Raw genomic sequence first — 24,342 nt, forward strand, 5'->3', positions numbered from 1 at the left:
AGAGGGGAGGGCTGATGAGGAGAGAGAAGGAACATGAAGACAGAGCTGGCACATAGTGAATATCTGCAATGCTATTTGAAGGGCTCTTATTATTGCCATCATAAATAAAATGTCCAATATAGTACTTGGCATTGGAGATGCAGAAATATTCACTCCTTGCTTCCTGCCCATCTTTCTGCTGTGCTCAGAGGGTTTTTATAAAAGGAACAAAAAGCTCTAGATCTACACTAAAACTTTATTGGATTTTTTTTTACATAAAATTAAAACTTTATCTATAGTAAGCCAGAAATCTATCTATTTACTTCCCAGTCCTTGTTTTCTACCCAGAGTGAAAACCTAGATGTAAAATGCCTGACTGTTTAGGTCATCTGTTCTTTAGGCTAATTCGCAGGTATTAGGGGACTTCTTGTATCTCCCAGCACCCCATTCAATGAAGATCTGGAAGTTTAGTATTATCTAATGCAGTCAGTCCATTGGTTTAAAAGGACAGAAATTGAGGTCCCCAGAAATCAAGTAACTTGCTGTAAGCTAGTCATGGGAAAGATGGCACAGGCTTCTCCATGCTCTGGGACCATGCTCCTTTCTAATCTACCTGCCTCTTCTCTTCCCACCAAGGTCTTCCAAAGATAAACTGGGGTTCTCATCAGCATGCTTCTGTTCATTCAGACACAAATTTCTAACGAGAATGTGGTTCATGATACCATTGTTTCTGTTGCCTGTCAGTGGCTTCTTCCTTTCCCTTTTGCCTAAGACGGAAGAAACGTTCTTCCAGATGCTCAGGATGAGGGGCCACTGCGGTCACCCTTCTTCAGCCCACGCCTGTAAACCACGTGAGAAGTGGTATAAACAGGAAGTCCAGGTAGGGTCTCACCTTGGTGGTTGGTACTAGCTAGTCTTGAGGCCATTGCCCATGAACCTGACACGCTCCTGCTCCCAGGCCAAAACACGGCAAATCACCCAGCAAGTGGTAAGCATGCCTTGAATTACCATCAGTCTAGAGAAGGAAAAAGAGCACAGCTTGAAGCTATACCCAGTGGGCCATGGTAGGGGACCAGAGGTTGCATCTTAGTGATGGGCTAACTCCATGAAGAGCCAGGAACTAGGTGAGAAGTAGGAAAACTTAAGGAGAATTCTTCCTGGCAGGAACCAGAGGAGTAAAGAATGGGTTTTCCTTTTTGACAAAAAATGGAGAGGATGGGGTGGTTTGTTTTGTTTTGTTTTGGTTTTGGTTTGCATTTAACTTTGTAAGACTCGTTAATAAGACTCTATCAATAGTTTTGTGTCTTTTTCCAGATTATAAAAGCATTTTTCCTTTGGCAATTTTATATATCTATATAACATATTTAGATCATCTATACCCCCACTTGCCCTCTCTAACTATTCATGGACCACTCACATCTCCCTCCCAACTTCATGTTCATCATCAGTGTCTTCTTCTCTTTTCTCCTCCTTCATCTCCTCTCTCCTCTGCCCCCTTTATGTTTCTGTAACCCACTGAGTCTAATCATTGTTGCCCATATGCTCACAGGTGAAACACCCCCTCACTGGAGCATGGGTAACCTTGCATGGACCACACCCCCTGAAGAAAACTGACTCTCCCTCCCACAGCAGCCATCAACTGTCAATAGCATCTCAAGCTATTCTTGTTGGAATGTTGATTAATGGCCATGGGCTGAGCAGATAGCCAAGCCAGCAAAGTGCTTGCCAGAAAACCATGAGGGCCTGAGCTTGAGGCCCAGAACCTGCATCAAATAAACAAACAAACAAACAAACAAATAAAACAAGCATCATGGAATATACATGTAAATCTCAGTACTAGAGAGGCAGCAATAGGCAGATCTCTAGGGCTTGCTGGCTAGTCAGTGTTCTCTACTCAAGGTTTCTAGGCCAGAGAGAGAGAGAGACCCCGTCTCATAAAACAAGGTAGAGGGTGCAGAAGGAGTTGACCTCTGACCTCCACATGCACATCACACACCTGTACCCACGTACACGTGAATACACATTCACATCCAATGCACACTGGCAGTAAAATATCAGCATAGACATCATCCTAGTGGTCCTAATGGGGCAAGTGGTGGCCAATAAACTCTGCCTACGTTGTGCCAGATTCCCCTCGGAAGCCTGGCCCCCTGCGTGCATCTTCCGTTTTCATGTCACCGTCAGCAGCACGTGTGTTGTTCTCCATTCCCGCACTTGTCATTGGCATTGTTTCAAACTCTCTCTTGCATCAGCATCACCCACACCATCATTTCAGTCACAGTGATCTCGTTCGCAGCAAGGTTATAGACATTTCCCAAGTGATGCCTGGGGCTCGGTTTTGATTTACCTACACCAATACTCATCCTGCCTGGAATACTTCGTTCTTTTGTCAGTTATATTTAGCTCATATTTTCCCACTAGTCGGCTTTTTTCCCCCTGCTTTTTGCAGCATTATATTTTGAAAAATCAGAAAGTCCTATGAGTACATCAGAATTATCTGTCTAGCTTTCTCTGCGCAGCCTGAATTAAATATATATAAAATATATGTAATTTTTCTACTGCTCTATTCTTTCCATTTTTGTTCATTCTAATTTGAAGTTTTATATTTAAATTTAATAATATGAAACTTATTGAGGTAGTGGTTCAATATTTTTATTGTGTATTTGTATAAGCAAAGCAGCTTTTCTCCACACTCTACTCCAACCATAATTTAATAAACAAGGACTCTTCAATTTCACTAAAACTACATTTATAAGCGTAAGTTTTCCTATAAGCCATAACACCATAGCTTAGAAAATCAGGGTCCATCTGGGCAGTGGTGCATACCTTTAACACTAGAAAGGCAGAGACAGTCAGATAGAGATGTGAGGTGTCGCTCAGTCTGGTCTACAGCATGAGTCACACACACACACACACACACACACACACACACAAACTGTCTTGGAAAAGAAGAAAGAAAGAATTTCAGCTTCTGTAGTGAGTGTAACTTTACTAACATTTCTTAGAGTTAAAACTGACATTCATTTTATCTCAAATATGAAAATAAAGGAACCTCGCACCTTCTCAAACAAGATCCAGTATTCAAGTAACCTTTTTTTAAAATTAGATGCTATTGGTTTGTCAGTGTCCATGAGCACTTTAATTTCTGTCGCCCATTCTCCATGGTGACACTTGTCGGAAAATAAATTTTTGATTATCTTCAGCTTTGAACAAACTTAATTGATCAGCATCCTCCTTCTTTTACAATCCAAGACCTGAGTCCGTGGACCACACCTCCCAGTTAGGGTGGGTCTTGGTCTTCCCACCCCACTTAATCGGCTCTGAAACTTGATCATACACATTTAGTGTTTGTGTCTCTGGTGATTCTCAAGCCTGTCACACTGATAAGATGCCCCATCCTTTGTGTCTTCCACATCCTCCTAGGCACATTATGCCAGTTCTCATAGGAAGCATATGGCTATAGATTTTCATGTGCTATTTCAACCATTAGCACAGAGACCTTTAAAATGCAATATGAAACATCAAAGTCACTTTTAATGGCGAATTCATCCATGATAAGGTGAGATGGTGGTGACCTGGATAGATGGAAGTCAGGACAAATAGCCCGGCTGCCTCATCTTCGTCATGAAGAGGGGGGTGATTCCTCTTGGGAGTGGGGCATCAGGGGCCTTCTTCTCCTCGTGCTAACTGCGCAATGCTGGTAAAAGTGCTTGGTAAACAGTGCTTACTAGCAGTTCAACAAACTGATGGGACAGACTGAGCTGACTTCCCTGAGGAGGCCTTAATCTCTCTGAGGCGTGGATGGGGGTGCATCAGGGGAAGGGGGAGGAGCAGGAGAAGAGGAGGGAGAGGGAACTGGGATTGGTATATAAAAATAAATAAATAAATAAAATTTAGAAAAAAAAAAGAAGACAGAAACCCAAAATAGTCTTGGAATGAATCAACCTTGGAATGAATGAGCCTTGAGTTTGTTTGGAGGCTCTGGCGAGGGAGCCTAGCTACATGAACTGAAGGTTTCAACTGCAGACCAGGCCTCCTATATTCTGAAAGGCCATTCTCCTCTCAGTGGAGCATATAACATATACATGGTGTGATGAGGGAGGACGAGGACACTCACCTAGTCAGCCAGGTCAGCTCTACCAAACCCAGGTGGTCAATGGAGTGACAGATGTCACATCCAGGTTGCCCTCACATGCCTACCAAGCTTTGAAAATTCCCAGCTAATTACTTGACTTGAAGGTATTATAATATGTGATGTTGGTTACACTATCTCACTTCATAGTGTGTTACAAAATGTAATGATGAAAATATTTGAGAAATGTTCATTATTAACAATGTTAACTATATATACTGAGCTATCTGTCTTTCTAAATATAAAAATATTTAAGAAATAGCAGCATTATTCTTTTTTAATGTAATAGTTTGTTGTTTGAAAATCTCATACATACATACAATATATTTTTACCATATATTTTTACTGCCCTCATGCAACATGAATCTATCCAAGTAAAATGATTCTCACTTTTGTAACTACTTATCTTGGTCATAAATAAGATTACAAATTTATTGTATCTATGGAATAGTTTTCATTTCTACTAAAGATGTATATAAAAATATGTTCTATGTAAATAAACATGCAGGTGATGGATGGATGCTGGGTGAATAGAAAGATGAATCGGTAGGAAGATGGATGTATGAGGTAGAGATAGATAGGTAGCTCAGTAGATACAGTTAACATCATTAATATGTAAAACTTCCCAGAAACTAAGATATGTTGTTCTTCAAATTGCTGATAACTGTAAAAGTAGAAAAATCTTTAGATAACTATACAAGAAACATTTATTTGTCAGTAGTTATCAGAATTCTAATTACAGAAAAATCCTGTGTAAGATGGTCTTCTTGGCTATTTTTTGTAATGGTATAGAACATTGAAAATACCTTTATGACTTAAATATCTGCACTATTACATTTTATAACTCATACTTAAATGGAAATAGTACAATCAGCATCATGTCCTATGTAGACAGAAGAGTCTATCCTGCCTGGTCCTGCAGCTGTTCATTCCCAAGTAAATGCACAGAGGCTTACATTAACTGCCAACTGTTTGACCTCTTAGCTCAGGCTGATTGCTAACTAGCTCTTACAACTTAAATTAGCCCATAATTATTATCTATGTTTAGCCATGTGGCTTGCTACTTTTTCCTAGTCAAGCATTTTCATCTTGTGTCCTCTAAGTCTAGCTTACAACTTCGTCTCTGCCTTTCCTCTTCCCAGAATTCTCTTTGTCTGGTTGCCCCGCCTATATTTCCTGCCTGGATACTGGCCAATCATTGTTTTATTAAACAAATACAAGTAGCAAATCTTTTTAGTGTACAAGAGCATTATCCCACAGCATTGCTATACTACTTTAAAGCTAAGCAATTAGTTGGGAATTTTTAATGCTTGGTAGAGATGTGAGGGAGAAAGTTAAGTAAACATTTATTACAATTGCTAACAAAACTGTAAATGAGATCATAGTAATAAGATTAAAAATAAGACACAAATATTTAAAGTTTTTTTTAATGTGGATTGGTGGTACGTCAGTGTGCCACATGCATGCAGTGCCCATAGATGCCAGAAGAGGGAGTAAGATCTCCTAGAACTGGAGTTAAAGACCACTGTTAGCCAATATAAGGGTTTTGGGAACTGAACCTGGGTCCTCTGGAAGAGCACCCAGTGCTTTTAACCACTGGGTCATCTCTCCAGCCCCAAAACACAAAATTTTGAAACATAGTAAGGTTACAGCCATGAAAAAATAATCACAGAAAGAAGAAAGTGCTCCTATTAAGTAGATTGTGGGCGTCATCAACATCTTTTATTTCTTTGTCTCTTTTTTTATTTTTTCAATGAAAGTGTGTCTTTATCAGTCACAACAATTCCCAACAACGATCCCTCTACAGAGTAGCTTGGGACTTTGTAACCCAGCAAAGGCCCCTTTTTCATCCACTAGGAGCTCCAGCTTGAGGACGAGAAGACATCCCAAGAGAAGGAAGCCATGGGACTTCTCTCAGTTAGCTAACTTCCTAGCAAGTTGTAAACTGGCTTCCTTAAAGAAACCAGAGTCATGGGTGCCTTCCAGAGAAATCCAGCTGCAACTGCAGCTTTTGTCCCAGAGTTATCAGTGTGGTCCTCTCAACTCTTAAACCAAGCAATCATTATTCAACAGCATTAGTGGTCCAAAGCAACAAAACATGGTGGTTGCATTAAGATCCTCTACTCTTCAGGGTGTCTTCCCGAGAGCCATGACTATGCCCAGAACATCAAGAATCAGAGTGTTCTCTTGGAGATGTGTCCAAACCAAATGACAGTATGTCATCATCCCTCTAACGAGGGACTTTTTTGCAGAGCCACTTCCCATGATGACAGTTTGAACTTGATAAATAGAAGTATGTTGATGATGGGGGATACTGTAAGGTCACATTAACATGGCACAGCTCTCCCTACCTTGCCTTGCAGACTTGGAGCTCAGCTGTGGAAGCTCCATAGCATTGGTCTCAAGGTCCTGACCTGCTCTTGTGTTTTATTTTTTAGATTTTTTTTTATTTATTATGTATAAAGCGTTCTTCCTGCTTGTATGCTTGCACACCAGAAGAGGGCACCAGATATCACTCCAGATGTTTGTGAGTCACCTTGTGGTTGCTGGGAATTGAACTCAGGACCTCTAGAAGAGCAGCCAGTGCTCCTAACCTCTGAGCCATCCCTCCAGCCCCCTCTTGTGTTCTTAACAAGTAGGAACTGTATCTTTCATCTCCGAGATAATAACATCTGCTGCTATTTAGGGTGTGCAGAAAGGTTGAATGAAAAGAAGATAGAGAGCCAAACTAGCCTTCAAAGGCCAGTATTGTGTGTGACTGTCTGCTTCAGTGAGTTCTTATCTATTTCTCTTTTTAATGTTTATAGACAACCCATGAGAGACACTGTAGGTCCTTGAACCATGTACTATTTGCAGTCTGTTGGTTTTAATAAATCATTCTAGCAAATTCACATCCTGTTAAAGTCAGATCTAATGGGGTGGGGTGAAGGATTTCAGTGCTATCAGATATCATAGATGTATGAAATCAGAACATTGAAAGGCGTATAATGAAAGGGAACACTAACCTCAGCTTCAGCTCACTTTCACTTCTACATCTCTGTCTCGAGTTCTAAGTCAGGCCGTTGCTTTGCCAGGCTCTGTTTCTGAGCGGGCATGACTTCGTCTTTCATCCGGGTGTTTACTCATCTGACTGAGAGAGCTATAAGTCCTCTTGAAAAATTAATTTGGCTTTAACTTTTAGCTATCGAAGACTCCCTGGGTGAAGATGAAATCAGGCTAGGGGGAGTTTTGATTTAACAAATGGCCATTAAGCAGGATTCTTTGATCCTCAAATCAACCCTTTGAGGGACTGAGCTTCAAGCAGATCAAAGCTGACATAGTTGGTGGTTGGCACCAAAAGGAACCTGGCACCTCCCAGCTTCCGTGGGCTGCCACAGCCTGTCAGGTAGGGATTGTAGATTTTCCTAAATGCTTACTCGCCTCAAGAATCGGATGAGGACAGAGGTAAACAGATGAATGATCTCCTTTGAACCTGGAGCTGCGCGTCCTCACTGCTTCTTTGCTCGCTAATATTTTTGTTGTTTGTTTGTTTGTTTAGTTGTTGTTGTTTTTCTTTCATTGAAAATGGCTTTTTTTCATACTATATATTCTGATTATGGTTTCTCCTCTCCCTACTTCCAGATCCTCCCCCACTTCTTCTCCCATCTGAATTCACACCCTGTCTCTCATTAGAAAAAAAAAAAACAGGTATCTAAGGAATGATAAAATAAATCAAAAGCATACACATTGGAATATGACAAAACAACCAAGCAATAAAGAGAGTCAAAGAAAGAGCCCAAGAAACACATATTGACCCAGAGACACACACTTTCACACACACAGGAAACCCAATAAAAACCTCCAACCAAAAGTCATAATATATACGCAAAGGGCCTGTAGAGTAGGGGTATGGAGGTTCCCTGACTTAGCATTATGAAATAAAGAATATCCAAAGATGCCATTGAGTTTATTTTGTGTTGGCCATGTATTAGTTGGCATGGGACCTACCCTCCCAAGTGGTTTGTTTCCCTAAGTGAGATTCTCTTGAACAAAACTTAATCTTTCATTTGCAAGTGGCAATCAACTGGAGATGGTTGCTGTGTTGGGGATGGAGGCATGTGTCCACATCTCCTTTCAGGTCTAGGACCCCATCTGGTGCAGACCCGTGCAGGCCCTCCGTCTCTGAGTTCATGTGTGTGTCAGTCCTGTTGTATTTATAAGGCCTTCATTCCTTGGTGTCTACCATGCCCTCTGGCACTTACTCTCCCCTGCCTCCTCTTCCGAAGAGCTCCCCAAAGACTGAGAAGAAGGATTTGATGGAAACATCCCTTTTAGGGCTGAGTGTTCAAAGATCTCTCACTTTCTGTATGTTGCATGACTGTGGGTCTCTGCATTTGTTTCCACCTGCTCCAGGAGGAACCTTCTCTGATGATGGCCAAACAAGGCTCACATCTATCTATATAGCAGAAAGTCATAACATAATTTTATTGCTGTGTTCCTTTAGCAGAGCAACAGCATCTGGATTTTTCCTAGGTCTGTGGCCTATCTAGTCTCAAGTTCTTGATCACCCAAGCAGCACTGGGTATGGATTCCATCTCATGGAGTGGGCCTTATCTCAAATAAAATTTTAGATGGTTATTCCCACAAGCTTTGTGCCACTATGGCGTCGGCGTATCTTTCACGCAGGCCACCATTGAAGATTAAAGTTTTTTTTTTAAACAGAATTTATGTTTACCTTTCTTCTTTGGTAGCATGCAGAGTACCTTTCAGTAGCATGAAAAATAGCCAGTATAAGTACAGGTTCTAGGTAGGTACCAGCTTGGCTTCTCTATGTTCAATGAATTGTGTGAGTGTTGTCTTCAGCCATAGGGTCTTAGTGGAGTGTGTGAAGAGCCACCAATAGCCTTGGCAATATTTGTTCCCTACTGTAAAAATTCTCAATCATGATTCTTCAGTCTCTGTTGCCTGCTAAGCTTCTACACCTTTTAAAAATTAAAAGGAAAAAACAATTTTCATTCACCTTTATTAAGAAAAAAAGTAAGGGCTAGAGAGAGGCTTGGTGGATAAGAGCTCACACTGTCCTTGCAGAGGACCTGGGTTCGGTTCTCAGTAGCTGTTCTGGGAGGCTCACAGCTGCCTCTTACTGCAGCTCCAATGCCACCCTCTGGAGTGCCTCCCTCTTTGGTCCATTGTCACCTAGGCAACCAGTATGCCTCTCTTGGGAGATGCTGAGACATCCTAATAGGCCCAAAGATGAGTCTCTGCCAACAGAGAGGAACAGCTCATGTCTACTTGTTCTGGCCCATAGAATACCTCTACTCATGTGCACATGGCGACATGTCTTGGGGGTTCTATCGCTGTGAAGAGATACCATGACCGTGCCAACTCTTACAAAGGAAAGCACTTAATTGTGATGGTTCACTTATAGTTCAAAAGTTCAGTCCATTATCATCAGAGTGAGACACGGTGGCATGCAGGCAGACATGGTGCTGGAGAGGTAGCTGAGAGTTCTATACCGGACAGGCAACAGGAAGTAAACAGTCTCACTGGGCATGGCTTGAGCATATATGACACCTCAAAGTCCACCTCCACAGTGACACACTTCTTCCAACAAGACCACACCTACTCCAAGAAGGCCCCACCTCCCTGTAACATGAGGAGGCCTGTTTGTTTATGTTTTCTGTCTTGCCCGGCTCCCCAATACTCCACAGCTGTTTAGTCCCAGAGAAAATCAACCACGGAGAACTCCGTAAGTTATAATGCTGATTGGCCCATTAGGTCAGGCTACTTATTAGCTAACTCTCACATCTTGATTAACCCATTATTCTGATCTATTTTAGCCATGTTGCTCAGTACCTTTTTCAGTGGGGCAGCTTACATCCTGCTGCTTCAGTGGTCTGGGCAGGAGTGGCAAGAATCAACTTCCTCCTCCCCAGAATTCTCCTGCTCTCCTTGCATCATTTCCTCTTCCCGTCTGGTTTTCCCGCCTACACCTCCTGCCTGGCCAATCAGCATTTATTTAAAACATGATTGACAGAATACAGACAATTCTCCCACACCACTCCTCCCCTTGGTGCCACTGTCTTTGAGGGCCATTTTCTTTCAAACCACCACACCACACATAGACACAACTACACATAATCAAAAATTCAGCAAGTCTTTTAAAAAGAAAAAAAACTTATATACATTAAGCACAAGATAGACTGCAATGAAAAGGATGGAGAGAGAACAGAGAGGTTGCTGTGAGTGGCTGAAATGTACTTTCAAGGAGTATATGGGCTCTCTCTAAAGGTACATGTTATAAAAGCAAAGAGTTGCTGCCACATGCAGACACTGGCCTTGCTAAAGATGGCTCAGAGCATCCAGACTTGTTAGCGGCCCTGAGTGCAGCGGGAGGCTCACCCGAGGACACCCCTCCTCTGACTCTTCCATCTCCTTCTTTCCCGCAGATGGAGAGCTCTCCATTTCGAATGACGATGACTCCCTGGAGAACGGCCAGTCCCTGAGCTCCAGCCAACTGTCCCTGCCTGCCCTGTCGGAAATGGAGCCTGTACCAATGCCCAGGGACCCCTGCTCGTTTGAGGTGCTCCAAGCTTCAGATATCATGGACGGACCAGGTAATGACCTGGCAGAGGCACGGGGTGGGTCTCCAGGATGTCACAGTCCCCTGGCAGGATTTGGGATGCGCATTTTAACCATCTAGGGCATGAAGACGGAGAAATGTGGGAAAAACTAATGTTATAGTTGCCTGCACATGACTAAGCCTAAGAAAATATGGATGCTATTTTCACATAATGTTTATGTGTAAAGTGTTTGTAAAAACACTTTTTTCAACTTCAATCACTTTAAAAATATTATAACTCCTCTTATAATATTGATGGTTTAAAATATTGTTTGTTTTCTAAGACTCATCTTTGCTAAGATAAATCGAAAGAATCCTATCCCTCTCTAGACCTGTCTAACCTTTCTGTCCCAAAGGCCTGACTACACTGTCTAATTTCTAGTCCCAGTATACTCAGCAATGATCAGATCAGTTTAATAAATATACTAGTTACAGCCAATCAACACATTTGTTAAATTGTATACAATTTCCCAGCTAAGCTGGAGCCTGCCATAGATGTGTTTGGATGCCTTCTGATTATTGCCTCCCTCCGGTCTAATGCCACCCAGTGGCCAACCTGTCCCACTTCAGGAGGTGCAGAGCTCTCCTAAGCAGCCCGAAGATGAGTCTTTACCAACAGAGAGGAACAGCTCATGTCCTAATGGGCTGGGGAAGGAGCCTCAGGGACTACCTGGAATGCAGACGGGAAGGCTACAGTCCTGGCTCTGCCATGGGCAGCGTCTGTGTGCATACTTTACTCGAGTGGGAGGAGGAGAGAGGGGTTGTCTCCCAAGCTGGTTCTCACGCTTCACTGCGGGACCTGGCCAGCTATTGTTGAACGCGGATTAGAGCAATGTCCCTTGAGGTGGGGAGTACTCAGGGTGTCAAGGGTTCTTTGCAGGTTGAGCTGTTATATAGACATTACTTTCTCCAGAGGAGAAGGAAGGCAGAAGAGTGGAAGAATCCTTTATAAACTGCCTCCTTGTGACAGTCATGGCAGGCAGGGCACAGGCGGTTGAACTATATCTTGCCTCTTAGAATTTTCAAACAGGAACAGCGATTTTCAGTTTTTAACTCAACACCCCTTGGACCACTGGAACCTGGCAGTTAGAGTCTTTTAGTGAAGGTTACCACCCCAGCCAGGTCCCGGGGTTTTACCTTGCTTGCCCAGATTGCTAGCACAGTAGGAAGCAGTAGGCTACCTCCTCATAGCAACTCAACAAAGGAACCTATCAGGAGGTTGCTGTGGGAAAAACAAGAGTCAGGCCTGAGTAAAGAGATGGGGAAGAGTTGAAACCAGACAGTGGGAGCCAAGATGTGACTCAGTTGCTATGGTGCTTACCCAGCATGCACAATGCCCTGGGGTCAATCCCTAGTACCATGTACCTAGTTAGTTCCAAGGCAGGGTAGTACATGCCCTGCAATCCCAGCACTCAGGAGGTAGAAACAGGAGAATGGGAAGTTCAAGGTTAACCCTCCTAGAATATACGAGAACCTGGAAAGAAGAGGGGGAAGGGGAAGGAATAAATAAAGAAGTCAACCGGAAGTCTGGCAAGCAGGAAGTAAAGGAACTGGATAATTAAAAAGGTGGGGCCTTTGCACATTCTCTGCCTTGTGAGAATTTAAAGGGCCAGGCAGGGCAAGAGTGTGTCCTCAGAACTAGAGTCCTCATTGAGAGCCTGGCCCTTAGTCCTGGCCACTCTGGAGGAGCAGCCACTCAAGCCTGTGTGCATTGCCTGCCAGTGTCCACCCTGTCAGCTGTCACCTGGTATCGTGGGCCAGAGAGCGAGACTCATTGGACATCACCAATAACCTCCACCAGTGTGTGGCCCATCTCTCTCTTCCCTCAGCATGGGAAGAGCCCAGGGGTCCAAGAAAAGGGGCTGGTTCTTCTTGTTCAGTTTAGAGGACTCAAAGACCTAGTCATTGTCCCGATGGGTGTGCCTGTGGTCTCCTGAGTCACACGGCAGAGCGTCTGTGAACTTTGGGTGTTGCAGGCTCAGTTTGAAGAGGTGACCTTTGTCATGAAGCGGTGCCCTTGCCCCTCCCCCGTTGCCCTCTTGCTTCTCCTCATTTCTCCTCTTTCCTCCTCATCATCCCTTTCCTGCCCCTCTCCCTACATCCCACCTGCTTTCTTGGATTTCTCTTGTCCTTGCTTTAGCTCTCCGTGTGCCCCTTATGGCCTGCAGCGGGTGGCACTCTGCTCTCTTGTTGGGCTGCCAGTGTCCCTGTCCTGTGCCCCTGGCTGGCCTGCACTACGTTTGTGTAATGTCTCCTGTGTGTCATGTGGTTGTCCCCCCAGTGTCTCAAGAGAGTCCCTCTGCCAGTGAGTCTGGAGTCCTCCTGTCCCAAGATCCTTCAGCCAAACCAGTTCTGTTCCTGCCCCCCAAAAAACCTGCTGCTTTCTCTGGAGACCATGAGGAGACCCCAGTGAAGCAGTTGTCCCTTCTCAAGCAGCCCCCGGCCCTGCCTCCCAAACCCACTGCCCGGATTGCCAACCACTTAACAGGTAAGTCCACCCTCTTCCGAGGCGCACAGCCCCCTCCCTCCCTTCACGGGATAGTTTCTTTTTCTCTGGTTCTTTTTATCTGAAGCAGCTCTGGGAAGATGACCACATGGGGTGTTTGGGTGTTTGTATGTGTGTGTTGGTACATGAGGTCACAACCAGAGTTTTTGTCTCTGTGTCAAGAAGCATTTGATATGCAATTGCCAGCCATATGCCAAGAGCCTTCAGTGTTATCTGTCATATGTGTATCTGTAAATATGTACTTTGTATTTATGTGACCGATTCAAGATTATTGCCCATCTGGGCACATTAGAATCAATGTCAAAATGTTTACACAGGCAAAGAAAAGTGCTTTGCTTTCTTCATAATGAGTCTGTTAAGGCTTTAAATGTTTGTAAGTTATTGATCTAAAGTCTAGGATATTTCTGCAATTAAAACTAATTTCATTCACTTACTGTCAATTCTCTTTAAAAAGAAAGAATCTAGGCATAGTAGTGCATTGCTGCAATCCCATCACTTGGGAGGGGGAGGCAGGAGGATCAGAAGTTCAAGATCACCTTTGGTTACTCAGCAAGTTAGAGGTCAGCCTGTCTCAAAAAGCAATAGCAATAATCTAACCAAGAAGAAGTGAGGGAGACACCTTTAGAGGAAGCACAGACTTATCAAAGTTGCTCTAAAAATATGTTTTCTACCTTCACTCTGTGTGGCTAGTGAATGTATGCACAGGTATGGAGTTGCATTTCAACATGTTGATCTAATCAGTCAACGATCAACTTTTATACAACATATTAGTGCTTTTTCAAATAGTATGGAACTAAGTGACCTCTATTACACTTTAAAGTGTAATTGGGGGAGAGGGGAGGAAGTAAGGAAACATACTCACTTACAATAGACAGACTGAAAGCCAAGAAAAGGAAGTGACCTTTTAGGGCTGTCAGGACTCTGCATTGGAAGCACAACGGGAACCTGAGCACTCCACCTGCTAGGACATCAGTGACTGTCCCCACAGCAGCAGGACATCTCTCTATACAGTTCAGCTTCAACACAGACTGATGCCAAGCTGCATTCTGCCAACGCCCCATTCATCTCAGCTGTGTGTTTGTGGTGTAAAAGGACCGTTGTCTCTCTAAGAACTATTTAACACATCGGTTTAGTGTCTCAACATTCTCATTCACATAAAATCAAAGGGAAAAAGGCCTCTGTCTAAGGCATATACCCACTGTCTAGAAAAAAAAATCGAACTCACTCTACATAGTGCCTTCCCAGCTGCCTTTGGCCCATAACAATGTATGAGTTGAATCTTGTGTTAGTAACTATTGTACAGTGTGGTTTTATCAGCGACTTCATGCAGATCTAAGGACTCTTCTACATTCCCTTCTGTAAAAAAAAAAATATGACAGCGAGCATCTGTAGTAGCCTGTATATGTCCTTTTAAGGTTTCACCGGGGTATTTCTAAAATTGGAATTACAAAGTCAAAGTTATATACCCTTTACACCTTGGACAGCAAACACCCCTTAAGAAGAATTCAAGCCTGTGCAAAATAAACCCCTACATGGCCATAGTGTACAAATTTGCTCAGCATGCCTGCCATAGTCAGAACACTGAGTTATGGCCAAATTGGGCACAATTCTGTGCTAGTTTAATGATTATATACTCCATCAGCCCTCTGTATCCATCAGTTCTGTATCTGTGATTCAGTCAACCACAGATCAAATATATTTATTAAAAATTCTGTACTGAATATGTTCAGACTGATTTTTCTTGTAATTTCCTTAAATAACATGATGTTACATTTATTTACCCAGTATCTGCATCGAACTAAGGAGTATATGTCATTTAGAGATAATTTAAAGTACAGGGGGACTGTGTGTAGGATCTATACAAATACGATGCTGTTTTGTAGAAGGGACTTGCGCATGTATGGATTTGGGTGTCCACGGGAGTCCTAAGGTAGGCCTCTACAAACACCAAGGGTGATTGTATTAGAGCGTTCGAGCAAATGCCGTTCAGAGTAGAGCCGTAGTTTGGTTCAGTCTCACAAAGGGCCCCTGAAGAAGACTGAAGCGCTGTTGACCTCCACGGGGTGAAGGACATTTGTAGATAACTGGGGAAGGGATTCTCTGAAAGAAGATTCTAGAAAAGGCTCAGAGGTAGAGATGTTTTAGGGTCACTTCAGTGGCTCAGCTGGGACAAAGGTGGAATTGAGGGTTTAATTAAAGCCACCTAGAAATGGGGTTCACCAGGTAGTGACCTGCAAAGATTTGTATTTTGTTCCTTAGAAGTAGCAAGGTTTGGAGGGTTTGGAATGCTGTGATGGAATGAGCCTTTAAGTCATCCTCCTGGAGGACTGGCATGGTGGGTGTCATGTGCCTTTAATCCCAGCACTTAGGAGGCAGAGGCAAGAAGATCTCTCTAAACTTAGGCTAGCTTGGTGAGCATAGGCAGTTTTAGGCAGCTAGGACTACATAATGAGGCCAGTCTTAAAAAAAACAACAACAACAACAAAAAACAAGCAAGCTAAAAGACCCTTCCTGGGTTGCTGTGTAGACTGAACATAAATAGGAAACAGTTGAAGACGTTTGTCAGAAACCGACAAAGCTAACTGTGCGCTGTGCACCTCAGAATTAGTAGTAGCATTGAATGGAATTATCTGAGCCAAGAAAGCTTCTCTCATCATTGCAATACGAGCTGGCAAGAATCCACGAGCAGTGGAAGAAAGATAGGCAAGAGTAGCTACAGACTTTTAATTCACAGCACCCTCTAAGTTATTTAGCTATCTAATGGATGAAATAACATGGCAACCTCACTGTGAGCTCAGAAGCTTGGGTGGGTCAGCTATGCATAGGAGCCTGTACATGAGGGACCGAGGCTGTCTGAGTGCATCTCTATGATCTATGAGCATCGGCATCATATAATTTGGAGTAAATGTATAAAAATACATTACAACCTTGTCCTGGGTGTGGATGTCTCTTAAACATGGCAAAGATAAGATCGAGAGAGGTGTTGATGTCTAGGGACTGTCAAGCTAGCGCTATCCTTTTGGGTCTAAACTCCATTTGACTTGCTTCATTTTCATAAATGAGCAATCAGTCATAATGAGTCTGCATCACCACGAAGAGCTCTGTTAACCCCGTTCTGTTACTAATTGCTCAAGAGACATCTGGGCCATGTCAGAAGGAATTAATCAACTAAGAACTCCAGAAGTCTAAATTAAGACTTGTGAGTGGCTAGTTAGTATGGTCTCACTTTTGTTCTGTCTGTGGGTTTGAAAGGAAATGCTGGATGATTGAAAGGCCCTGAGCATGACTGAAAGAAGTAGGCAGTGGACTAACAAAATGTGGAGGAAATGGGCGCCTGGATGGGAGCAGGATCCAACTTCACACTCAGAGAGCGGCATGCAGAGCTCTCTTCCGTCGGATTTGCTTCCGCTTTATCAGTGACTTTGGGGAATGTGTATCTTCCAACTCTCAGTTCTTCAGTCGAGTGGAGAGAGGCCCTCTTGCTTTCTGTGCTCTTGTTGTCTTCCTCTCCCACCTCCTGCTCTCCGTCGTCTCCATCATCTGCCTACCTAGTAACAGGTGAGACAAGGTCAGGAGTTGTTGGGTGTTAAAGTCTTGCCTTTCTCGAAGCACAAGCTCCAGTGGCACTGCCTGTGTTGGGATCCAAGGTGAATGAGTCTCGAAATGGGTTCTTACTGGAATGAGGCCAGAGGGAAAGTGTGATCAGGACAAAACCCTGCCTCCCACCTTCCCAAGTCTCCATCAGTGGCTTCCCTAAGCATCCTTACCCGGGCTCTTATGTTAAACATTACATGAATAACCAGTACCTTCTGTATGAGGAACCAGGGAGAAGCAGGCACCCTATATGCGGCAGAGGAATTGAAGAATAACTCAGGATGCTATGACTTCGTGGCCTGACTTTCACATCTGGGTAGCAGCTGGGCAGCTAGCATTGTTTGAGAACCTTACTGAGTTCCCTTTAGTCCTTGAGGTACATACCATTCTCATTCCTACCTCCTTCTCACGAAGGATGATCAAAAATAGGAAGATGTTGATTGTGGCTAGGCACCTAGTAAATCTTGGTTTCTAATCTTTGTTTGTTTCCATCCAATTAACAAGTTAGAAACCTACTTCTTTATTTTTATAACTTCCGTTAGCCTGCCCAGGCTGCCTTACCAATTAATATAGACGAGATGTTTTATGCAACAAAAATTAATTTTTGCAGTCTGGAGAAATGGCTCAGTGGGTAATAAAAGAACATTTATTGCACATGCAGAGGACCCACATTCAGTCCTCAGCACCCACACAGTGATTCCCAACCATCTGTAACTACAATTTCAGAGGATCCGTCACCCTCTTCTGACCTCTGAAGGCACCATACACAAACATGGCAGACACGCATGCCTGCAGGCAAAACACTCATACACAGAAAATAAATTTTAAGAAATATTTTTAAAAGGAATTATTTTTCATCATTTTGGAGGCTGAAATTAAAGGTCCAATAACAATAATTTAAAGAGATACAAATATAAACACGTAGTGATCACTGTTGTACTCGGCAACATTCCCAGCGTGCGAGGTACTGTACAAAACCAGTAGATTCTTTAAAGTACAAAGGAGGGTGTGTAGCCTCTGTGCACATACTAGCCATTGATGTAAGGCCCCTGAGCATCTGCTGGAGTGGCTACGGCAAGGACTTCTAGTGTTCATCAAGAAATGACTGTACTCTCAGCAAACTTCAGTGATTGCAAATTTCAATAAAGCATAGCGTGTAGAGCGACAATTTTGCCTAACGAACACCATCTGTGCCTTGTAGGATTTTCCAGTGCCAGCACTTAGGCACGTCTAATGAGAATAGGTGCAATAATCATTAAGCTGAAACAAGTACTCCTATTTATAGTAGTCTCTCCGATGCTGTGGGCACCTTCATTGTTCTACCATCCTCTTTGGATACGTAATTTCATTTTGTTGCGGGGTTGCTCTCAGATTTATTCCCTCATTTGCTTCCCACCCTGCCCTCTCTCTCTGACAGTCTACCTGTGCCTTCGTCGTTCCCCTCTTTAGCCCTGCACAACTGTGTGCTTCCACCTCTGCCTTCACCTTCCAAAGATTAGGGTGCTGGGAACTTGGGCTTTATCTGACCCAGTAAATGGGGGAGAAAGTTGCTCATAGCACAGAGGCCTTATATGGAGGTAGACAGTTTATACTTCCTGGTAACTGATACTTTGAAGGTATTCTGTGTTACTTTGGGTCAAGGGCAGGCCCAAGTGGAAAATGTGAGTGTGTTAGCCTTACAGCCCTAGAGACAGAAGGTAGGCTCCCCCATATATGGCTCTGAGGGGAGCCTAATGGTGATTAGGAGGCAGGAGCAGGAACAAGGGAGAGCCTCTGTGGCGTTTCTGCAGAAAGGGGCGCAGGGTAAAGCAAACCATCTGAATTGGTTAGAGGAAAATCCCTGCCAGCTGTGCACCAACCAGGGTTTCTCTAATTGCCTGGCACCTGCCAGGGATGGTTACAGCAAAGAAATACTGCTGTACCTTACAATGTACATGACAGGGGAGGTGGTCTGTCACCTAGGCTAGTCCATGTGGCATGTCCATGCCAATAAGCTCAAGATGAACCATGGCTAAGTCCAAGCTCTAAGCAATCTCGTAAGCTACAGAAAGTTCAAAATAAAAGTGGAAGGAATGGATTTGTTACCTGGGTTCACTTCATTATGCCAGTTTCTCCATGTTTTTCTAATCTTGGTCTTCTTTTCTGAATATATGAGTGATCTCTCTCTCTCTCTCTCTCTCTCTCTCTCTCTCTCTCTCTCATGTGTGTGTGATTGTATTGTGTGTTTGGGAAGAGGCACTCTTAGTTTGGAGAGGTAGAGAGGTTACTCATTCAGGACTTTCCACCATGTCGTGTGCCAGATATTTTACTAATTCTTCCTGTAATATTTTAAAAAGATGTTAGGAATCTACCAGCCTTAGGATCTGCGGGTGGTAAAAGCTACGGAGAAACGCTTGATGTCGATACTGTATATAAGACAACCTTGAGGAGAACAGGGGTTATGGGTGTGCATTAGAGGAAAACAAGAAGCACAGACCCCAGGAGCATGGGTATGAGGGGCGTTATGCTCAAGAAATAGCAAGTAGTCCTTTGGGGCAGGAATGCAAGGTTCTGGTGGCGTAGCAGTCAGAGACGGGCCTAAAGCCAGGTGGTAGCGCACACCTTTAATCCCCGCATTCATGAGGCAGAGGCAGGCGGATCTCTGTGAGTTCCAAGACAGTCAGGGCTACAGAGAAACCCCCTCAAAAAAGCAAAAGCAAAAAGGAAGAAGAAGAAGAAGAAGAAGAAGAAGAAGAAGAAGAAGAAGAAGAAGAAGAAGAAGAAGAAGAAGAAGAAGAAGAAGAAGAAGAAAGCAAGTAAGTAACTTGGAGCTGAAAAGCAGATTTGGAGAGAAACCAGGAGCCTTGTGTGTCAGCGCTTTGTAAGAGGACAGGCATATCCCTTGTGGGTTCTCGGCAGCAGTCACTTGACGTCAGCTGAGCCTGTCCCCTGGAAGCTTGTGTAGATAAGAGGGGCGCCCATGCCGTTGGATAGACGTATATTGGATGTATATTTAGCACTGAATAAAAGCTAGAAAGTGTGCCTGCCTGCTACCTTGGTTCTCTCTCCTTGACATTTTTTTCCACTTTCACTTTGCTACTATGCTTAAGTTACATGGCAAGCATGCTTCGTACAAGGCCATGGAGGCCCGTCCCTTTCTGAATGGAGGTGGAGGAGGAGTGGAAGGGGAGGGCAGTAGATGGGAAAGGGGAAGGGGTGGGAGAACAGGAGGGAGGGCAAACTAGTTAGTATGTAAAATAAGTTTTAAAAATGTTATTTAAATTAAAAGCTTACATCACAAAGAAAGCTAAGCAGTTCTGCCCCCACCTCAAAACCTAAGTCAACACCAATTACCTGGTGACAAGTGACTAGGGGTGGTGACACCTGTGGGTCGAGACTGACAAGGAAGATTGGATTCTGGCTACAGTTCCTCTCCAACAAAACTCTGCCACACTGGCCAGCACAAGCCACATGTACACTGAGTCCCCAGTGCTGGGCCCAGATTCAGATCTCTTCTTGAAGCTAACGAATTAAAAATACCATTTAAAACGAAGCCCCAATAAGTTTAAAAGCCATGCTCTTGATATATTCTCCACTCGAAATTTGCACAAAATACAGCTCCTCACTCCAAGGTCCCCGATTTTTTCACCTCCTGTAGTACATAAGTAGCTACACAGACCCCTCTGCTTTAGTGACAACACAGAAGGGGCCTAGCAGCATCTGTACATTCCTCGTCCAAACGGCGGTGGGAGAAAAATAAACATAATTTTAAAAAGAGAAGGTCCCATCTTAGATTCTCGCAAACTCTTGTTCCGCGGTTCGTAATTGGACTCTGATGCTCAGGTCAGAGTATATGTAAGTAGATTTTTGTTTTCAGTGAAGGAGACGCGGGAAAAGATGGACTTGTTGATTTTTCAAGAGTTATCAGATGGTACATGCTCCTCAAAGCCAATACTCTCCCACACTAGAGCACATTCCGGGATCACACGGCTTTCCTTACACCAGTGACTGTCCTCAGTAGCTACTCCTTCATGTGTACCAGTTTGCTATTGCTGATTTTGCAGCTCACATCTCAAACCACACAGCAGACAATAAACAGGACCCCATCTTGAAGGTCACTATGCCACAAGTTACAGTACCTTGTGAAAAAGAAATGCTCTGCCCGTGGTGAACTGAGTAAGGATGAGTTTCAAAAGGTTAGTGGGGAGCCTATCACAGTTTGTACAGAAAACCCGACAGGTACCACAGATCTGAACAAGGAAGGCTCTGCCTATTTTAATAGCTGAAGTTCCCTAAACCTGCTCACTGGCAGCAGCTCTTTGCTCCGCAGCTCTCTTACATTGAAAAAAAAAAAAACTGCCCAAGAGGTAGGTTTCATGAGGATGAGAATTTAGTTCACTGTGTTCCCTGCTATGTGTGTCCCACTGATGCTCACTTTGAGGAAACAAGGGACCCCCATTGCTGAGGCCTTTTAGGAATCAGTGTGCTAAATCTGAGAGTCAAAGCTAGAGATGAGTAGCGGCCATTCTAATTTTTCTTCACATAAAATCTCTTTGAATCCATTGTTTGAATTAATATATACCTTCCCCTTGCATATCCTCCCTTATAGTAGATTCCTACATTCTCTACGTAGTACTTTCTTCTATCTGTTCTAAATTTAAAGCGGCATTCCCTGTGACTGCATCTTCTCTTTCTAGTGTTCTGGGACGAGATGGGCATGGTCTTGCTCACCCTGATGACTGTGATTTTCATCAAATCTCCTCTCAGTTTTTACCTGTTTCACATATAACAGCCTTCCACAGCCCAACACGAAGGGGACTTCCCTTCCTGCTGTCTACCTCTGGTTCGCTCCCACATTGTTTGCCTATCCTGGAGGAGCTCAGAGGCATGCCACTCTATAGCAAAGTATCTCTGCCAATAATAACACTCATCCATTGTTATAAAAAAATGAATGGTATCATGTGTTTTATATACATGGTTTGTAATGTCTAGCAAAAGAACTACACACCTTCTCAGCATGCATTTGTTGGCATGAGTGCCTTCATTTCAGTGGTAATTCTTGGAGAGGAATCATCTGGCTGTTACTGACAACTCTATTAAAAAGAATCTAATTGAATTGCATGTCCTGCAAGGGTGGCATGCCAGCATGGCTCAGTGGGTGAATGACCCTTAACTGCTACCCATCAGTCCTTCTCAATGAGTTATAGTCTTCACTGTAATCCTCCCAAGATGCTATTTGGAAAAGTAAATTTGAGAATGAAGTATTCAGAAAGAGAGGGGTTCAAACCAAATTCATTTGGCTGTTGTTGGCGTCAGGATTCTGGAAAACCTGAATGTATTGATTACAAATGCCTGACACAAGCTAGCGTTACCATATCTTGGCCTGACATGGGGCATTGGATGTGGGGCACTTCCTTTCACATCAATGGCCTTACAAAGGGTCAGTCAGAATATTTTCCCTTTGACCAAAGCAAGCCCCTGGGGTAGGCTACTGTGTTGAAGAAGGTGATGATGTTCCAGTGAGCTCTCTCATTCAGGCAAGGGGTACAATGATGCAGTCCTATAATTTAAGTACTAAGTGCATGTCTCACAGGTTTCTTATGTCTTGGGATAGAAAACATATATCTCCAAAAGGAGATCAGAGCATCTAACATGCTGAAACCAGGTGACAAATGACAGAGAAATTCTTCTGGCACCTTTGTGATGAGCACTGCGCACACACCAGTAATCACACATCAGTACTTACGGGTGCCCATTTAAAAGTTCATTGGTAGTTGTGTGAAAAGAGACTGGAAGTGGTTGACTTATATGCCTTTTTTTTTTTAAATACTTGGGACCAAGAGTGCTTCAGATTTGGGGATTATTTGAGCTTTTGTAATCTTTTCATATATGTGATATAGTGAATCATCTTTGTGATAGAGTCCAGATAGAATCACAAAATTCATTTATTCCATATATACCCCTTATGCATAGCTTGAAGGTAGTTGTATAGAGTATTTTCAGTGAGCATGCATTTTTACTCTGATCCATCACATAAGGCCAGGTATGGACTATTTAAGATGTGTGAGCCTTTCAGGTTTAAGGACTAGGGATCTTCCATGTGGGGTCCTTTAGCCTCCATTGATTCACATTCGTGACCTGCGCTCCTCCATCAAGAGAACTGATGACAGACATCATCTCCCATTTCCATTTCTTTGTCTGAAGTCATCAGCCAGAGCTGTTGCGTTGGAAGTACGACCCTCTTGTGGATTTTAAGGTTCTGTGACACTCACAGCTTGAGTTGATTTTCCATGTTCCTGGAACTGGTCATTTTTGCCTCTTCCACTCCATCAGCAGAGACAGCTTAATGAACACGCTGCATCTCAATCAGCCTGGCTACAGAAACGAGTGAGCCGGCAGCGCTGCATCTTCCGGCAGCCCCAGATCTGTCATCATGAACGCCAGAGGCAGAGTGTGTCCTCCAGCTAAACGGATGAGCGCCACATATTAGTAGGTGCAAAAGGATTGATTCAGTCCATCGCTATCCATGTATGAGAAGCAATTTTATCCCTGAGTTTTCCTGGCTAATGAGACTGAAGTCCAAACTCTCGGCTCCTAATTCTGTCTCGCTAGCTTTTTATAGCAGGAGGTGCAATGTACATCAGAACCGCTGGATCATAGGTGACAGCTCCTCTTTCCAAGCACTACCCAAACTTCCTCTTGCCTGCCGATGAGGGTAGTGCTAGGGCACACTGCATCCTCCAGGGCCTACTTGACTCCCATTGTCCCACCTCAGGCTGGGAAGCATCAGCGTTGGTGGATTTTCAGAGGCCTGACAAGGATCCCTGATAGCAGCACTGCAAACAATGTATTTTAAAGAGTAAGGTCATACAGTAGCTGACCTTCAAAGCAAACTGTGGGTGAGGAAGGTAATGCATTAAGGTGTTTACTGCAGAGTCAGGGCTCCATGGAGGAATTCCTATGGCATACCAAGGACTTCCCAGGGGAATCTTTTATCATACACCCTCTGCTCACTGCTCACTGGTATGGAGACCTTGTAAAATTAGTGCCTTGTGGAAGATGCTCCTTTCACAGAGGTGGCTCAAGCCCTATGTCAGCTCAGGCCTCCGACTGACCTGTAGCCCTCTTATTCCCTTGGTATCTAACAGTAAGACTTCATCTATTAACCTGTTTACTACTGGCAGTAAACCGGTATGGTCAGTCATAGAGCCCTTCCACAGATGAGAAAACTGAGGCCCGGGAGTGTTGAATGACTTTGGCACAGTCCTTGATGATATAGCTAGAATTCGAGCCCAGCTTTTCTGAGTTCTCTGCCAGCAGTGGTTTCACCAGTTGGCTCCACCCACAGCCTAGAGTAGAAGCCTCCAGAAGCCAGCCAGCTCAGTAAGTGCTCTCAGAGTAGCAGCTAGCTACATCTCCTCAGAGAAGCCTTGGAGCATTCTCGATTCACATGTTGGGGGACGGAATTAAGAAAGTGTCTTGGAGGGTGATTCTCAGACCCATTTAGATATAGATTACACTTTGATTTGGACCTCGTTAGTGGAAGACACA

At 43.7% G+C, this 24,342-nt stretch overlaps 1 protein-coding gene and 1 pseudogene across 10 annotated transcripts in view; one reads left to right on the forward strand and one right to left on the reverse strand.

The window, feature by feature from the left end:
• The window catches only part of Phactr1 (phosphatase and actin regulator 1), a 449,396-nt gene that overhangs the window by 354,581 nt on the left and 70,473 nt on the right, over positions 1-24,342 (forward strand). For 8 of the 10 annotated variants that reach the window (XM_048418822.3, XM_048419049.3, XM_048419141.3 and 5 more), the window contains 2 exons: positions 10,540-10,707; positions 12,994-13,200. In XM_048418822.3, the coding sequence (XP_048274779.2) occupies positions 10,540-10,707; positions 12,994-13,200 (375 nt within the window). The remainder of the gene's footprint in view (positions 1-10,539; positions 10,708-12,993; positions 13,201-24,342) is intronic. The other 2 variants (XM_048419204.3, XM_085699426.2) reach the window with 1 other exon arrangement.
• Positions 20,706-21,648, reverse strand: LOC146892051 (protein yippee-like 5 pseudogene; annotated as a pseudogene).

The sequence above is a fragment of the Myodes glareolus genome, chromosome 14 (genome assembly GCF_982192425.1).
Source record: "Myodes glareolus chromosome 14, mMyoGla1.1, whole genome shotgun sequence".
NCBI lineage: Eukaryota > Metazoa > Chordata > Mammalia > Rodentia > Cricetidae > Myodes > Myodes glareolus.